General features: G+C 37.5%; 1 protein-coding gene across 1 annotated transcript; it reads left to right on the forward strand.

Moving 5' to 3' along the window:
• Positions 1 to 12686: 12686 nt before the first annotated feature.
• On the forward strand, positions 12687 to 16337 carry LOC128201193 (ecdysone oxidase-like). The gene is made up of 2 exons (XM_052897391.1): positions 12687 to 13255; positions 14733 to 16337. Exons 1-2 carry the CDS (start codon positions 13061 to 13063, stop codon positions 16335 to 16337), a joined length of 1800 nt encoding a protein of 599 aa, XP_052753351.1. The 5' UTR covers positions 12687 to 13060.
• The last annotated feature ends 279 nt before the right edge of the window (positions 16338 to 16616 follow it).

A 16616-nucleotide genomic window follows, 5' to 3' on the forward strand; every position in this document is an offset into this window, starting at 1 on the left:
GGCCAGGTAAGCGCAGGACCCCTTCCTTATGTCCCTAACAATGCTTCAGTTCTGGTCTGATACTGGCTTGTCACGCCATCTGTGAAGTTACCTCTTAACGAAACCCCGTCGGCATGGAGCCCGCTTCCGTTGAAGAGCAGCGCGTCGTAATCAAGTTTCTCTCGAAACTCGGCAAGAATGGCCGTGAAAGCAAAGAGTGGAAGACATCCGGGGAACCACGAACAAAAAAATCAAGAAAATCCCGCTCAAATGTCAAGACAATGTTGATTGTTTTTTTCGATGTTCGGGGGATTGTCCATCAAGAATTCGTCCCTCCAGGCCAGACAGTTGATGGAAAATTCTACGTCGATGTGCTCAGACGCCTCAAAGCTCGTGTGGCACGAGTTCGTCCAGAATTGGCGCGAGAGGGGCGTTGGATTCTTCACCACGACAATGCCCCTGCCCACACCTCTCTTGTTGTCCGTGAGTTTTTGAGTAAAAATTCCATTACGGTGACCGAACACCCCCCCTATTCGCCGGATTTGGCCCCGTGTGACTTCTTCTTGTTCCCAAAAACCAAATTGGTACTTCGGGGGCGGCATTTGGGGGACATAAATGAGATAAAAAAAGCTACGACGGGGCAGCTGAGAAACCTACAACCAGAGGACTTTCAAGGAGCCTTCTCACAGTGGAAACGGCGTTGGCACAAGTGCATTATGTCACAGGGGGAGTACTTTGAAGGGGATAAAATTGATTTACCTGAATAATTGTAAAATAAAATTTTAAAAAACTTTTATACGTACTTTCCGGACAAACCTCGTATAATATGTATACAGCGTCAAATATATCTTTGACTGCCGGCAATTGCTTTCAAATATTATATTTCTAATTACTAAGTGGGGCGATTATAACGCCTCACTGATATGTAGTAAATAAGAGCTTAACCTCCGATTACATCTTATTTATTTATTTATTTATACTTTATTGACCACATTACAAAAAAAAATGTCTGGTACAAAAGGCGGACTTAATACTAAATAGCATTCTCTCTCAGTCTCCATCTTCTGGATTACTAACTCTCAATATTGTTTTAATTTTATAATTGTTAACAAATTTACACATTTTGGAATCTCGTTCGTGAATCGTTTTAAATATATTCAGCTGGTTTTGTCAGATATGCGTTACAAGTGATACTTTGATTGCAGTGATGGAGTTCAACCTCGAATCGAAATATATAAAATACTCTTTATTTTCACATATTTGATGCAAATATGAATAGAAATAGGTTAAAAACAAGTTTGTTTTATTGCTATAAGCTGTCTTTGAGGCCTTTAATTGAAATGATATATTTGATGCTGTATGTATATTTATAGAATAGAAACCCCAGCACAACGATTATAGATATAGCAATGCGTTTGTTGAACGTACTCGTACTGGCGGGTAAAGCTCGCTTTATACGAATTATAATACGGGTCCTTATAACCCGCCGATGACATGTACTAGTTTGTTAATATTGTATATTCAACGCCATCTAGCGACATGCAGTCAAATTAAAACTACTTTTTAAAAAATGTCTCGTGTATTTGAGGTTATTTCGTGACTCGGAGGTCGTCGCCTCCGGAGTAGAAGCCGGGGTAATGGGGTACGCCCCGAGGCCCCTACCTCGCCCGCTCACTCATTATCCGGCGGGCAAGAGAAGACCATGTTGTTGTTGGAAATGGCGCACAAACATTCATAGACATGTTTTTGCAGTTAAAGTCTTGGGTACCGGACAATTCTGAGGCGAGTACGGCCCACCTGTCGCCATTCTCCCTGTAAATTCTCTTATGGACATCTTTTAAACTCGGCGGGTTATACGTTAACCGTATTGCAATTCACACAAAGCGATTTTTTTAACTCCATTTGTCGTGTATTTGAGATTATATATTTTTACTAAACACAAACTAGGGCCAAAGATGTTATGAACAATACCACAGTTGGTAATTTAGATATTATATTGCTGTTCAGTAGTGTTGCCAGATGTTTAATATAACATTTAATGGATAAAACTAAATCTGTTCCTAATCCGGCGCATAATGGCTAGAGTCCAGTGCCGTAAAAACATGCAGTCTTCAATAGGTTATTAAAAATAAATATTTACTCCATAGATAATAATGACATAGGTAGTATTTTGTCGCATTTATTTTTATCGCATAATAAATATATTTTTAATGAAATGTATGTTGCATGTGTTAACCATGTCTATGCGTGTGTTAACTGAATAATGTCGATGTATAATCTAATGTCATTTACCATAAATATAAAGGCTGAAATGTTGTACCAGTAACATTGTTTTAACCGAATCCCAAAGATATAATCATGTAATAATAATAATATAAGAAAATTAAAAAAATATTAATCGTAAGATACTTTATAAAAATATGCGTAATAAATAATAATATTGTCCATTAATCCAGAGTAAAAAAAATGATATTTTCGTCAATTTTACCGAGTTAATATTTTCGTTAACAATTGCATAAATATCTTTTTATTTTACCTCTTTTTTAATAGTCTCTTTTTGTTAGCTACTCTATGTTTTACATTAGGGTGCAAGCGAGACGGAAGATGTCCTAAACGATAAAGAATACATATCTATGATACGTATTCAAAATTGTCTCCACTTTTATGTTGACTACTTCAGTTTTGTTTATCGCCTCTTAAGTTTGTTTATTAATTAAAAAAAAAAAAATGTTGGCTCATGACAGTGTACGCAGATTTTTGTGAAGTTTGTATAATAAATTAGGCAATCAAGTAAATTAATGAGAAACGAGAAGGAATTGAAACTATTAATAAGTGTATCAATAGTTAGGGATAGGTGTATGCGTTGTACGTTTTATACTTGTATGTAACGATATCCTAATGGGCTCTATAGACGGTCAAGCGGTATTATCTTCATCTCTGTGTTCAGGGTTGCCAGAAGCAAAAGTTTCTTTCGGTTTTAAAATGAGTAACTTACAAAATGACTGAGTTTTTAGGTCACATAATTGCTTTATTTAATATTCATTTATATAATATAATTACAATTCTTAATCGTTCAATAGTATTTTTAACCGACTTTAAAAAGAATTTTCAAAACTCCTTCAGTTGGAAATCAACTGGGAAATATTTTTTTTATCTGTAGGGATGGATATACTTATAGATTGGGCCTATAGATATTTTATCGAAATCAATAGTTTCGTTTTTAAATCAAAAGAACTGGTTTTGTCATATTTAAAATCGGTTTTTTGGTCACCTTTAATTTTGGACAATAAAAATTGGGATATTTTTAAATCTATAAACACTTAACATCTGTTCATTGCAATTAAAACACCTTTTAATTGTAAAATTTATATATTTTACCAATAACTTGTAAATAGATATTTAATACCGTTCTATTATAAGTCATTCATTATAAATATAGATATTAATAACGATAACAAAGTAACAAAAACCCCCGAGACTCGCACAAGTATCGTATGACTATATAATACATAGCTTTAATGTTAGTCTAACGTAATACGGACTAGCCCAACCGTTCAACTTTTAATACTTACAAGGCTTACGGGTCTTACAAACTTCTCTCTCGACGTTTTAGTTCAACACTTGTATGGAAAACTACTAGTTCCATCGACGCAACATAATACGTAGCTTTAAGAGGTCGCGTCAAAGAAAAAGTATTATTGTAAATTAGTTAAAATTTTGCTATATTTCATTCTACTCTGTGTAGTTTATTTATTTATTTTTTAACAGGAAAACCAGTGTTACACTAGAGTAAATAGGTACAGTTTATGGTCACAAACAAAGGCACTAATAGGTTTTCACAAGTAGCAACAATATAGATAAAAGGCGCTGTACATAAAGCGACAAAAATAGGAGTTAACAAAAAACAAACTATTTTTGCTTATGTTTATGTACAGAGTACTTATAGAGAACAATCAATCTGCGTGTGTTTTTATGTATTAAGGATGAATTTGAAATCGTTAGCAAAAGTTTCTTTTAAAGGAATAGATACTTTGTTCTATCTAAATATTCTCTAAAAATACATAGGGCGAAAGACGTCTTAATATTGAGAGCCTCATGTGACACGCCGCGTCATAGAAACCTCGATTCATTTTACCGTTTTTAGTTTTCAATATTTTTGTTTTTTTGTTTTGGGAATAACATTTGTCTGTGACGGTGCCGCGGCCGCCTACAGCTCGCGCTCAGCTAGTCAAGTCGCGTAGTAAACTTGCGCTCGCGTCACAGCCGCTCGTGATAAAGGATCACGAAATGATCCTAAAACTAGTCGAGCTCTCTCAATCTAATTACACGTAAGTTAAACCGGTCGTTATCACAGTAAAATATTTAGTTTTCCTTGAATATATACTAACTTGTTAGAGTGCTGTTAATGATTTTGAATTCATCCTTTAGAGATGGATTGACGAAAACCAGCCAATGGCGTGTTTATGTTCCAGAGTTAAGGGGGGTGGCTCCATGAAAAAAGTAGATAATTTCACTCAGAGATGTCTATGTACATAGTGTAAGGTTTTGCTGGGATCTTACGGTGGACAGGGCCCATCCGTCTCTCCATTAGTTATGTCTGCCCTTTGAGAAAACCTAAGGTCTAAAAAACATTTGGTGATTCGGTTCGAATCCTGGTACGTAAAGGAAATTGTGAATACTTAGATGAGAAAAAAGTATAATTCCCAATAAATGATAGGAAACACGCAATGTGGACTTACAGAGAGCCATTTTTAATCGACTCATACAAATAGATTTGTATGGAATGCGATCAAAACGATTATATTATATATATGTTAGTAAGTACGTAAGTATATGTAACATAATAATGAATGTATATCGTTGTTAATCTATGTTTTATATGTTGTAAAATAAATATTAATGTAGAAAATTTTATTGTTTTATTCATACTTCATCATCATCATCATCATCACCATATCAGCCGTTAATTGTCCACTGCTGGACATAGGCTTCACCCGTAAGGGGGGTTTTTGCTAGTGTTTGCCACGCTTGACAGGCGGGTTGGCAACCGCGGTTAGGCTTTGGTGATGTTTTAACAGGGACGCTGCTGCCCATTCCTCGATCATTAAGTCCCCTTGGTCGTCTCTATAACGCAGGTCTCTCCTAAATTTCCCCGTAGGCGAAATTAGCTGGATTGTGACCTCAGATTACATTTTAGGAGTCAGAAGTACAAAATACTTGCTGATAAACCCTTATTCATATCCACGAGTATAGATGAATTTTAATTTAGGTTTCAATAAATAAATACACACTTGAGCTGTATCAGATAAGAATTCTTTGTTCCACTAGCATGTCTTCTCGCGTTCCTCCTGCGGCAGAGTTAGGGAAACCTGTTCGGGCGTATAGCCCCCTCAAGTGGCATCCTATCACCGCACATGTAAACGCGCGGGTCGTTGGGGTATGTTTAATGGGTGAAAATTGAATCGTAACCCCGCTCGTGCGGGGGGGGGGGGGATTGTTAGCTATGGAGTTTGACAGCCCCATTGCTAGCAATATGCCCTATCAGGTCGACCTCCACGTAGTTCCCCTTGGAAACCATCGTGAACAATTCTCGTTGAATTCGTCAGGATGGGCTAACTGACCTGTTTCATCCTCACCTATTATCCTTCACTGGTGCCCCGCCGGTGTATAGCGATAGCGCGGGTGGGGTTACTATTTCATTCCGTCCGCGCTATCGGTATACACCGACGAGGCACCAGTGGAAGATGACAGGCAGTGGCGGATTTGCAGTCTTGGTCACCCTAAGATCGTGGGCTGTCAGCTTGTTTGCCATTCTAAGTTGCATAATAAAAATGTAAAAATTCAAGTATTTTATCAGTTACTAATAATTCCGTTCGTCCTATGGTAAACCTATGATGTTTTCTCCCACGAACACTCAGGTTATGGAATGAATCCCCTGCCGAGGTTTTTCCATGAGACTGCAGCATGGGATTCTTCAAAAGGGGGTTAAAGAGGTTTCTTCTGGGTTGGCAACGTGCACGTAATACCTCTGGTATTGCAGGCGTTCATAGGCTACGGTAACCGCTTACCATCACGTGGGCCGTATGCTTGTTTGCCACCTCAGTGGTATAAAAAAAAACGGTTATTTGAAAACACCTACCATGGTAAAGACCTAAAAGTGGGATGCAATCAGATAGAAAACTCATCTGTTGGTAATAATTCCCCGTCTCCGTCTACTACGTCTCGACTATGCCTCGAGACTGTTGAATAATTCACACCGAGTCTCAATATAAACAGATTCAGATAGTGCGCTGTTTGGATTGCCGATTCGCCGCTAAAGTTTAGCTATCGTCCTTCATTGCAATATATATTGTATTATTAATTCTATACGTTCTCCTTTAACCAGAGATTGTCTGTAAGACATTGCCCTAGCGATAAGACCGTCTTTTGTACCTTTATGTATATATTTTAATCTGCACTTTATGTTACTGTATTTAATTTAAATTATTTATATGTCATTGTTTAGTTTTATGTTCCTGGTGCGATTGAGTTAAATAAATAAATATATATTTTATTAACCAGAGAATAAGTAATAAAATCAATTATTTAAAAAAAAAGTATAAATAATGGAGTTATCATTTGAGAATTTGGGAATGCTTTATACCATAAAAACAGATTTTAGATAGATAGATAGATAATTTATTTACATTACTTATAGCACACAAATTACCATAAAAAAATACACATATACTTATTAGTAAAAGAGATAAAAGAATGAAAATAAAAAAGCGCAAATAAAAAAATAAAAAAACAAAATATATAAACTAACAATCTCCTTTCTTTCCCTTCCTTCATGCGTGTGCCATAGTAACACAAAATCAATACCAGATTAGTATGAGACCAAGATTCCTACCTGTCCCTAATCTATCCCGTCAACTCTATCGAACTCTGTCAAACCATCAGAACTGGTGATGATTTGTATGTACACACGAGAAATGTCGAATTGAAAAGCTTTTACAATTCTTAATCAGGTCAGATAACAAACTAGATAGAGGGTTTGTTGGACAGAAAATATACTGATATTTTTTTAAACTATGTCTTGTACATTTTATTTCATTTTTTAATATTTAGCGATAAAAGAATAGACAAATAATAAAATATTATGTACTTATAACAGTATAACAAATATGCTAAATAAGTATATGTAAGTGTTATGGTTTATTGAATTATCCAGGTTGTCTGTAAGAGATTGCTTCTAGCGATAAGGCCGCCTTTTGTATATGCACATTCTGTATAAACACTCCTTGTATACATCTCTACTGTGCGCAATAAAGAGTTTATTATTATTATGGAAATAAATTTTCATTCATTCATTCATTCATTCATTCATTCATACATTCATTCATTCTAAATATCATCGGTAGTACCTGTGGCAATATTGACCAAGTGGATAATATCACTACGTTTTAGGTCTTTGCTCTGGTTTTAGGTCTTTGCTCTGGTTTTAGGTCTTTGCTCTGGTTTCAGTCAGTATCAACTTTTTATTTATTTGTTTTAGGGACAAGTAAAGTTACATTTTACGGTTGTTCGTTCCACTTTGTTGGCCCTTTCATTTGTTAATCGGACCACTTTGACAAAGTGCGGTCGGAATGACCCCACAGAGAATCAGAACGAATAATCTTTAATGCAAAGAATGGGCATTGATTTACTTTAAGTACTTTCATATATTCTTTAAATCCCATCTTTTCACTTTAGATGTAATAATTGCATGGCAACATTATCGATAATTATTAATAACATTTAATTCTCGTATGTGGCAATGCATAATTTTCATTGGAGGTAGAAAGAAAAAAAAAGGTCGTTGGTCTGCTTTTAAAAAACAGAAATGGAACAGTTTTGTCGTTGTCGCTCTTAAAGTATTTATTAAGTAAAAGATTTAATTGCACAATCGTGAGACTTTAATTTTAGAATTTAATATTTTTTTATTATCAAAAAGTAATTTCTTGTGTTGCTAAAAGACATTTCAAGTTTGAAACGTCTATCGGACGACTCAAGATCGCAACCCTTAGTTCTTATAACATTTACGAGGTAATCTCAGGTAACTTTAGCATGCTTTAGGGAACTGAGTGATCTGAGTATGTTATAAAAGGAATTTTCGCTAATCAAAGGGTAAGTCATTTGAACCAAGTTAGAATTTTTTTTTACACAACTAAGAATGGCAAACAAGCTGACGGCCCACCTGATGGAAAGCGGTAACCGTCGCCTATAGATATGAGCAGTACCATGGACTAACTAACAGAGTATACTGTTTCGCCCATGATACCCCCCATGCGTTGCCATTGCTGAGGACTCAGGTATTACTCCTCTGTACCCTGTAAATTCACGCCATATCCCACCCTTCAAACAGAAACACAGCCATGCAAACACAACTGCTTCACGGTTGAAACACGAATGGGACAGAGGTACCCAAGGAATCCAGGTAGTTTACTAGTACATTTAAAACAATTTATCGTTTTCGCATTCTCGGATCTATTTTCTAAAACTCGTCGTACATACTCGTACAGTCCACTTATATTCTCGCATACCATCAATTAATGAAGTGTCTTTGATTTAGGTACTTTATGTTAACTTACATACTTAAGTATGTGAAACATGAAACTTCATGTGACAGATAACTGAGCCGTGATTTTGATAACGCAAAACAGTCTGGTCGTGTTATTGATCTGATTCATCTACACTGTACTGTATGTTCCTGGTTTTTGAGAAGGGTCGACAGCTTCAGAGATCATGGCTGGCCGTAAATTAGACGTAATCTTGTATGTCTCGGATGCGGTACAGTTCACTTTATACACTGGAATATTGTTACAATTTTAAAGTTTTGAATTATAATTGTAGAATAAGATAATTTCGCACGTTTTGTCGGTAAACCTGGAAATTATCAGTGAATGATGACATATGGGGACGAAATTAGATCAATTTGAATTATCGTGACGAATTCACTGGCGAATAAACACGATGGCCTCGGGGGGAAAGGGATTGTTAGTAATGGAGATTGAGAATCCAATTGCTAGCAATATACCCAACCAGGTCGACCTTCTCGCGGTTCTCCCTGGAAACTATCATGGTTAATTCTTGATGAATTTATCATGATGGGCTAACTGGCCTGTTTTCATTCTCATCTATCACCCTTCACTGGTGCTCCGCCAGCGTATCCCGTTAGCGCAGACTGTGCAAAAACAAAAACACGATGGCCTCCATTACTAATAATCCTTTCTCCCGAAATTAATAAAATGGCAACCACATATGTAAGTGTAAGTAACCTATAGTACACCCCATAGGTATTAGGCATGGGTGATATGGATACCGATCCAATATCTATATTTTAAGTTCCTCTGGACATTGATAGCTGAAAATAGTCATCACCCATTTCGATATCGCCCATAGCGGTCGGATATTTATTTTCGAATATGTTAAAAGTTAAAAACAGATTTAATATATCCGTTATTGGACCAGTATATACATATTGGAACTAAAATCTTCGCCCTCAGACACGATTACTTCTAAAAACTCCACCACATCACACTCAGGCTTTTGGGAATTCCTTTACCCCGTATTGTATAAATAAATAAAGAGGTAAGTATCAAACAATTATAGCAAATGCTTGGTTTTGAAGCTAGAATCTATTTTATTGTGAGAAATCAGGCAACGAACTTCAGTACTATTAGTTACAACACTTAGACTCGAGTCAATTAAGAACAGTTTTTTTCCTAAATTGGCCCAGGGTAGAAATTAGCTCAGGATCTTATTTTTGCAAAGCAACGTACTCTACTATTGCATCAAAATTAAGATCATTATTTTTGTAATTTTAAAATTTGAGGACACCCACTTGGGGAGCAGCGCTGCGCGACCAGCGCGCTGTATGTTGCTGCGCGTGTGCTGTCGACGGCGATCGGTGGGGTGACTCAGTACTGTCCGACTCGACCCACTGAAACTGCGCAGAGATGTTGCATCTCTGTGCATCTTCTATCGAATTTATCATGGGTAGTGTTCTGAGGAATTGTTCGGATCGATACCTGCTGCTGATTTTCACCACCGTACAACCCGCCACAAACTAAAGTTTCATCCCAATCATCTGGACGAGTGGCGGTCTTCCACCGTGCGTTTTTCAAGGTACTTTCTTCCACGCACAACCATTCTTTGGAATCAACGTCCAGCAGCAGTATTTCTGAACCGATACGACAACATAAACTTCAAGAAAAGAGTATATTCCTTTTTAAAAGGCTGGCAGCACACCTGCAATGCCGCTGGTGTTGTGGGTGATCATGGGCGGCGGTAGTCACTTACCATCAGGTGAGCCGCATGATTTTTTTTTAATTTTTTTGTCATATTTATTTTTTTTTTATTTTATTATAATTTAGCATTGAAAAATACATACAACTTTAAATTTTCATCGTTTTACGATCAACCTCTGTATTTTAATTGCGATTATAAGTGGCAATACAACGTTTACGGGGTCGGCTAGTATTTGTATAGACAAACTAAGTATTGTTATTCACTTGTATCATATTCTAAAGGGTATGTATGTATGTATTCTGCAGGTACACTTGAATATTTATGTACATACCTAATTATTTTTGTTGTTTTTTAATATTAGTTTAATGTCATAAATAAATAAAAAAATTATAACCCACCATAGCAATATGGCGCGTCTGGCAGTTACATTTTTTCAATTTTCGTCCATTTTTCTTTGGAAAAAATGTATTTATTTACTGGTAGTTACTAATGATTTCCATTTTATCCTATATTTTTTTTACAACACAGGGGGCAAACGAGCATGCGGCTCACCTGATGGTAAGTGACTACCGCTGCCCATGATCACTCACAACACCAGAGGCATTGCAGGTACGCTGCCGGCCTTTTAAAAAGGAATATGCTTACATACAATTGAATAACGATAAATTTAATGAATGTAACACGTTTGGAACTTCCGACAAATGTAGGTCATTATATCATCGGACGAGTTCTGTAGCGACATTTTCAAGGTTCGTGTTTTGTTTCGTTGTAAAAATACATGGATTAAGCGATGAGCCTATTTGGTTATCTCGAAATGACAATGAACAGCCGTAATTGGATACAGGCCATCATCTGAAACATACAAAAACGTTATGTCTGTTTCTACAGCAACAGTATTCATATGGCAGTAGTGGGTCCATTCAAGCAGATCTATAGAGACTTTATAGCAGTTATTCTGTGATCGAGACGAATATTATTCAAATATTATGTTAAATGTAGATTAAAAAAATAAAATAAAAATAAAATATTATGTACATAATTCAGAGATGTGCGTGGAAAATATGGGATTGGTAAGTTTTATTCCGATATGGTTAACTCAGGTTGTTGGTTTTTATGGTCAAATTATAGCAAATAGGGAGACTTTGTACAAAAGTTGATTGCTTGGGTACCTCTGTCCCATTCGTGTTTCAACCGTGAAGCAGTTGTGTTTGCATGGTGGGATATGGCGTGGATTTACTGGGTACAGAGGAATAACACCTGAGTCCTCAGGAATGGCAACGCATGGGGGGTATCATGGGCGAAACAGTATACTCTGTTATGTGCATGGTACTGCTCATGTCTATAGGCGACGGTTACCACATTCCATCAGGTGGGCTGTTAGCTTGTTAAAACATGATCACGCCTTCATTTGTTGATTGTGATCGTAGGATATGAGATAATGTAATGTTTTTCTCTCAAGTCCCGAGGACTGAGGACGACTCGCGCTTGCCCGAGACCTTTTTCTTGAACGTGTAATAAGGATTTTTTGAGTGTTTGAAAACAATATTAATAATGTGATTGTATATTTTTCTCAGTACATATTATTTTACACAATTTTTTTTATATTATACACTATTTTTAACCAACAAAGAATTCAATTTGACGACCACATACCGTAACTTTTAACAAGGAAAATTGAGTGTTCCTTTTTTATTGTACAAAGAATTTTACCTCGAATTGGATCCCATTTAAATTTAAACAAAATATTCCACTTTCAATGAAATAACAGACGTTGAAATGTCACATTGGTCTCGGCAATTAGGTATAAGACAACAGAATTAGCATGCAGAGTAAGTAGGTGTCTATTAATTTTGTAAATGTAAGAGCTTCCAAAGATGTGACATAGGCTTTGTAGAATTCATATAAGCAATGAAAGAAAGAAAGAAATAGAGAAATATTTTTATTTAAGTAAATATAGATCTAAGCATTTGTTGAATAGTAAATTTTTTAATGCCGCCCATTTTTTTTTTGATGGGTGAAAATGGTGTGGTAACCCCTGCGCTAGATGAGAATGAAAACAGGCCAGTTAGCCCATCATGATGAATTCATCAGGAATTAACCATGATAGTTTACAGGGAGAACCGCAAGGAGGTTGACCTGGTTGGGTATATTGCTAGCAATGGGATTCTCAGTCTCCATTATTAACCATCCCTTTCCCCCCCATTACCGCCCATTCGAAACGCAATTTTAGCCAAGAAGAACGGGCAAGAAACTGAACTGCTGCTCTTTTCAAAAAGTTTATTTTATAAACTGAAATTAATTAATTTAATTTTATAATTTAAAGTATATCTAAATTTATTTAAATCAAAATATTTCTTTATTTCTTCCACAGGTTCTTGGTCCTGTTACTGCTCACTGGACCACGTGCAACGTCGATGCAATCTCTACCACAGGGAGTAACACTTAAAAGTGATATTATAAATCAGTAATAATACCTGGTATATTATCTGTGACAATACTACTATGGTAGTAAATAAGCATGTAGTCAACAGTTACTGTAGTCTATGGACGACTGTAACACCAGGAATAAAACGCGCGCGTTGTCGACCCTAACAATTTTCTTACGTCTTTTTTGTAGAGCTCCATACTGTAATCTCTAGAGAAAACCTCGGCAGGGAGGTCATTTCACGACTTGAGCGTTTGTAGAATGAAGCTTTTCTTAAAATTCTGGCTGCTATATATATCTACTCGCTGATAATGTAGTTTTTGTGAGTGAAAGAATTTTCAAAATCGGTCGAGTAGTTTTTGAGTTCATCCATTACAGACAAACATGCAAAAACCTAATTTTTCCTTTTTACAAGAAGATAACTTTATAAATTTCCACTTTTGTTTAGACGGCGCTGAGTTCGAGTACATAGTGGTAGGAGCAGGCGCGGCGGGCGCGGCCGCTGCTGCCCGCCTCGCTCTCGCCGGAGCACGCGTGCTGCTCGTGGAGGCGGGCGGAGACCCCGGCCTCATCTCCAAGGTACCCGTTTAGCGGAAGGTGATAACCGTCACCTATAGAAATGAACAGTACCCTGACAATAACAGAGTATACAATACAACCTGACAATAATAGAGTGTCGCCCATGTGTTGCCATTCCTGAAGACTAAGATATCTTTAAACCCTGTAATTTCATTGCCATATCCCAGTTCAAACTTCTTCAAACCGAAACACAGCCATACAAACATGACTGCTTCACGTCAGAAATACGAATGGGACACAAATACTCAAGTAGACGACTTTTGTACAAAGTCTCCCTCTGGTAATTATCCGTTCTTATGGTTCACTTGTGCCGACCAATACAAAGTGGTATCCTTAATATATATTACATTCTTAAAGTCGGAATACAGCGTGCAAATAACGACATTAATTAGTGGAATAAATACGATTATATTTTGATATTTATCACATAATCTGACGGGCTTTTACTGAAAATCAGCGTTGTAGCTTCTCGACTGCTATACAGAGTGTCTCAAAAGAAAGGTGACATTTGTTTTGGTTATTGCGTGAACGCAACTATTCTGAGGGGCGCGGGGGGTATGTCTTTCGGTAGCCTAGCTTCTGGAAATTTAGTCGCTATGGAGCGTTTCTTGGAAAAATCAAACCAACCATGACCAAAATCCGGACGTCCAAGGTCTTCGAAAACGTTCGAAAACATAGACAGTGTTTCTCACTCTGTTCGTGACAAGTCAGACCTTTCGATTCGAAAGCGTGTTGATGCTTTAAACGTGCATAGATCTTCATAGATCTTTTCTGGTTATAATCAAAGAACAGGGCTTCAGCAGGACGGAGCAATTTCACACACGTCCAACAGGTTTTTACCACGAGTTCGTGAAATTTTTCCTGGCAAATTGATATTCAGGTGTGGTGACATAAATTGGCCTCCACGAAGTCCCGATTTAATTTTCCTGTGAGGTTACGTCAAATCAAAAGTTTATGCCAATAAACCGACTTCCTTGGCACTACTGAAAGGAAATATCCGTCACGAAATGGCAGCCATCACGGACAATACATGCCGAGCCGTCATAGAAAATTTCAGAGCTCGATTAAATGAGTGCCGTGAACGCAACGGCTTACATTTGGATCATATCATTTTCAAGAAATAAATTCCCGAAAAGTGTATTTTAATATGTATTAAACATTTTCTTAATAAATTCCTTGTTTAATTTTTTATCGATTTTTCAAATGTGAACTTTCTTTTGATCCCCTTATATAACACTGACTGTCAGGATTATCGGATAAGATTTTTGATTTCCAAATATCATACATTTATTCTCCAAATCTTTTATCATTAATCATAATACGAACAATGAAAAAAGAATTACGACACCCATAGGATAAGAAGGGGTGGTCTATTCTATGCTGGGACCACACGGCAATATAATAATATAATATAAATAATAATTAAATGTATTTAAATATTTGATATTTATTGTAAATTTATTTTTAACCATTAAAGGTACCTGCCGCGTCAATGGCGTTGTTGGGCTCCAATCTGGATTATCAATACGAGACTATATCGAACAACGTATCGTGCCTCTCGTCAGAGAATAGAGCTTGTCGAGCCAGCCGGGGCAGGTGTCTCGGAGGCTCAACTAGTATCAATTACATGATGTATATCCGCGGAAATCTACAAGACTTCGACAGCCTCGGCATCGAAGGCTGGTCGTGGAACGACATGATACCTTACTTTTTACGTTACGAAGGATTAACGGATTTGAGTCAGCTACCTTCGTCTTCCATACCGTACCACAATACGACGGGCACTATGAAGATTGGCTTCTTCAATAACTCCGATAACTCTTGGCGTTCCAGAATAATTGATGGGTTTAATGCATTAAATATTCCGTATAATGCTGATGTAAATGCAATTTCACAGATCGGTGTCTCCCAAGTCATTGGATATGTATATAAAAATCAACGAATGAGTACAGCAAGAGGTTACCTGGAAAGAGATGATGTGAAGAGGAAACTGAAAGTGGCCAAGTACACCAGGTGCACAGGAGTTATCATAGACGATGACAATGTGGCTCGTGGCATTACGGTCGTTCATGGACCTTTTAATGCTACATTACGACTCTATGCGTCGCGGGAGGTTATATTAAGCGCGGGGGCGCTCGTCACTCCACAGTTGCTTATGTTGTCGGGCATTGGTCCTGCTGATCATTTAAACGAAATGGGTATACCAGTTCGCGTAGACTTATCTGTAGGTGATAACATGACCGATCACGCATTGTCTTTGATATTTATTAAGGTCGAGCGAAACTCGAGCTTATTGAAAGCCTTCTTCAAAAGTTTTGGGAGAATAATTGATTTTCTAATTGATGTATTATTTACACAAGGCAAGTCTCACGGTTCTATCGACATAACTGACATCATTGCTTTTGTGAATACACTGTGTTATGATTTTGAGAAAGAACAACTTAAGAATAATAGTGCTGACTGTGCATTGCCAACAACACAGTTCATACTTGCGTATATAGATAAAGGTTTGATCCAACTCGGATCAACTTTCTTTCAACAAAGTACAGGACTAAATCATATTATCACTAAACAATTAGGCAAAATTAATGAAAAATATGCTTTTTTATTACTATCATCTCTAGTACTGCAACCAAGGTCTAGCGGTACGGTGCGGTTGGCAAGCGTGGACCCACTTCAAGCGCCTGCCATTTTCCCTAATTACCTATCGGACGAACGCGACGTGGACGAGATAGTGCGTGGCATTCGGATTACAGAGCAGTTGACGGAGACGCCGGCGTTCAAGGCTGTGGGCGCGTCGCTGGTGCGGCTGGAGCTGGAGGGCTGCCCCTCCAGCTCGCAAGACTCGGCCGCGTACTGGCGCTGCTACGCGCGCCACCTGACGTACTCCACGTTCCATTCGGTGGGCACGAGCGCGCTGGGCCGCGTACTAGACACACGGCTGCGCGTGCGTGGAGTGGCACGCCTGCGCGTGGCCGACGCGGGCGCGCTGCCGCGGCTACCGCGTGGCAACACCGCCGCCGCCGTCATCGCGCTTGGAGAGAGGCTCGCGGATTTCCTTCTAGAGGATAATATTAATTAATACCGGTCAATTAATTTGTTGAAATAAAAAAAATAGTTTGTGCTAATTGTTTCTAATACACAGCATGGACTTTCTTCTTCCATCCATAATCTTAAACACAGTAAACTTAAAAACAGTTTTGATTGGCATGAACACTTGTTCTGTGCCCAGTCTACAATAACAGTATCTTCGGGGTTCCAATTTGTACAATTTGTACCAGACATTTTTTTGTAATGTGGTCAATAAAGAATAAAAAATAATATATATTTATGTGTTTTAGTATCTATTAATTTTAAATGA

This window comes from Galleria mellonella, unplaced genomic scaffold, assembly GCF_026898425.1.
Source record: "Galleria mellonella isolate WM207_F2 unplaced genomic scaffold, CSIRO_AGI_GalMel_v1 utg36, whole genome shotgun sequence".
Classification (NCBI taxonomy): Eukaryota; Metazoa; Arthropoda; class Insecta; order Lepidoptera; family Pyralidae; genus Galleria; species Galleria mellonella.

Bases quoted from the DNA above. Each gene is read 5' to 3' on its own strand.
- LOC128201193 (XM_052897391.1), top strand. From the start codon at position 13,061: ATGCAAAAACCTAATTTTTCCTTTTTACAAGAAGATAACTTTATAAAT. The intron at 13,256-14,732 runs GTACCCGTTTAG...TAACCATTAAAG, and splicing joins ACCCCGGCCTCATCTCCAAG to GTACCTGCCGCGTCAATGGC.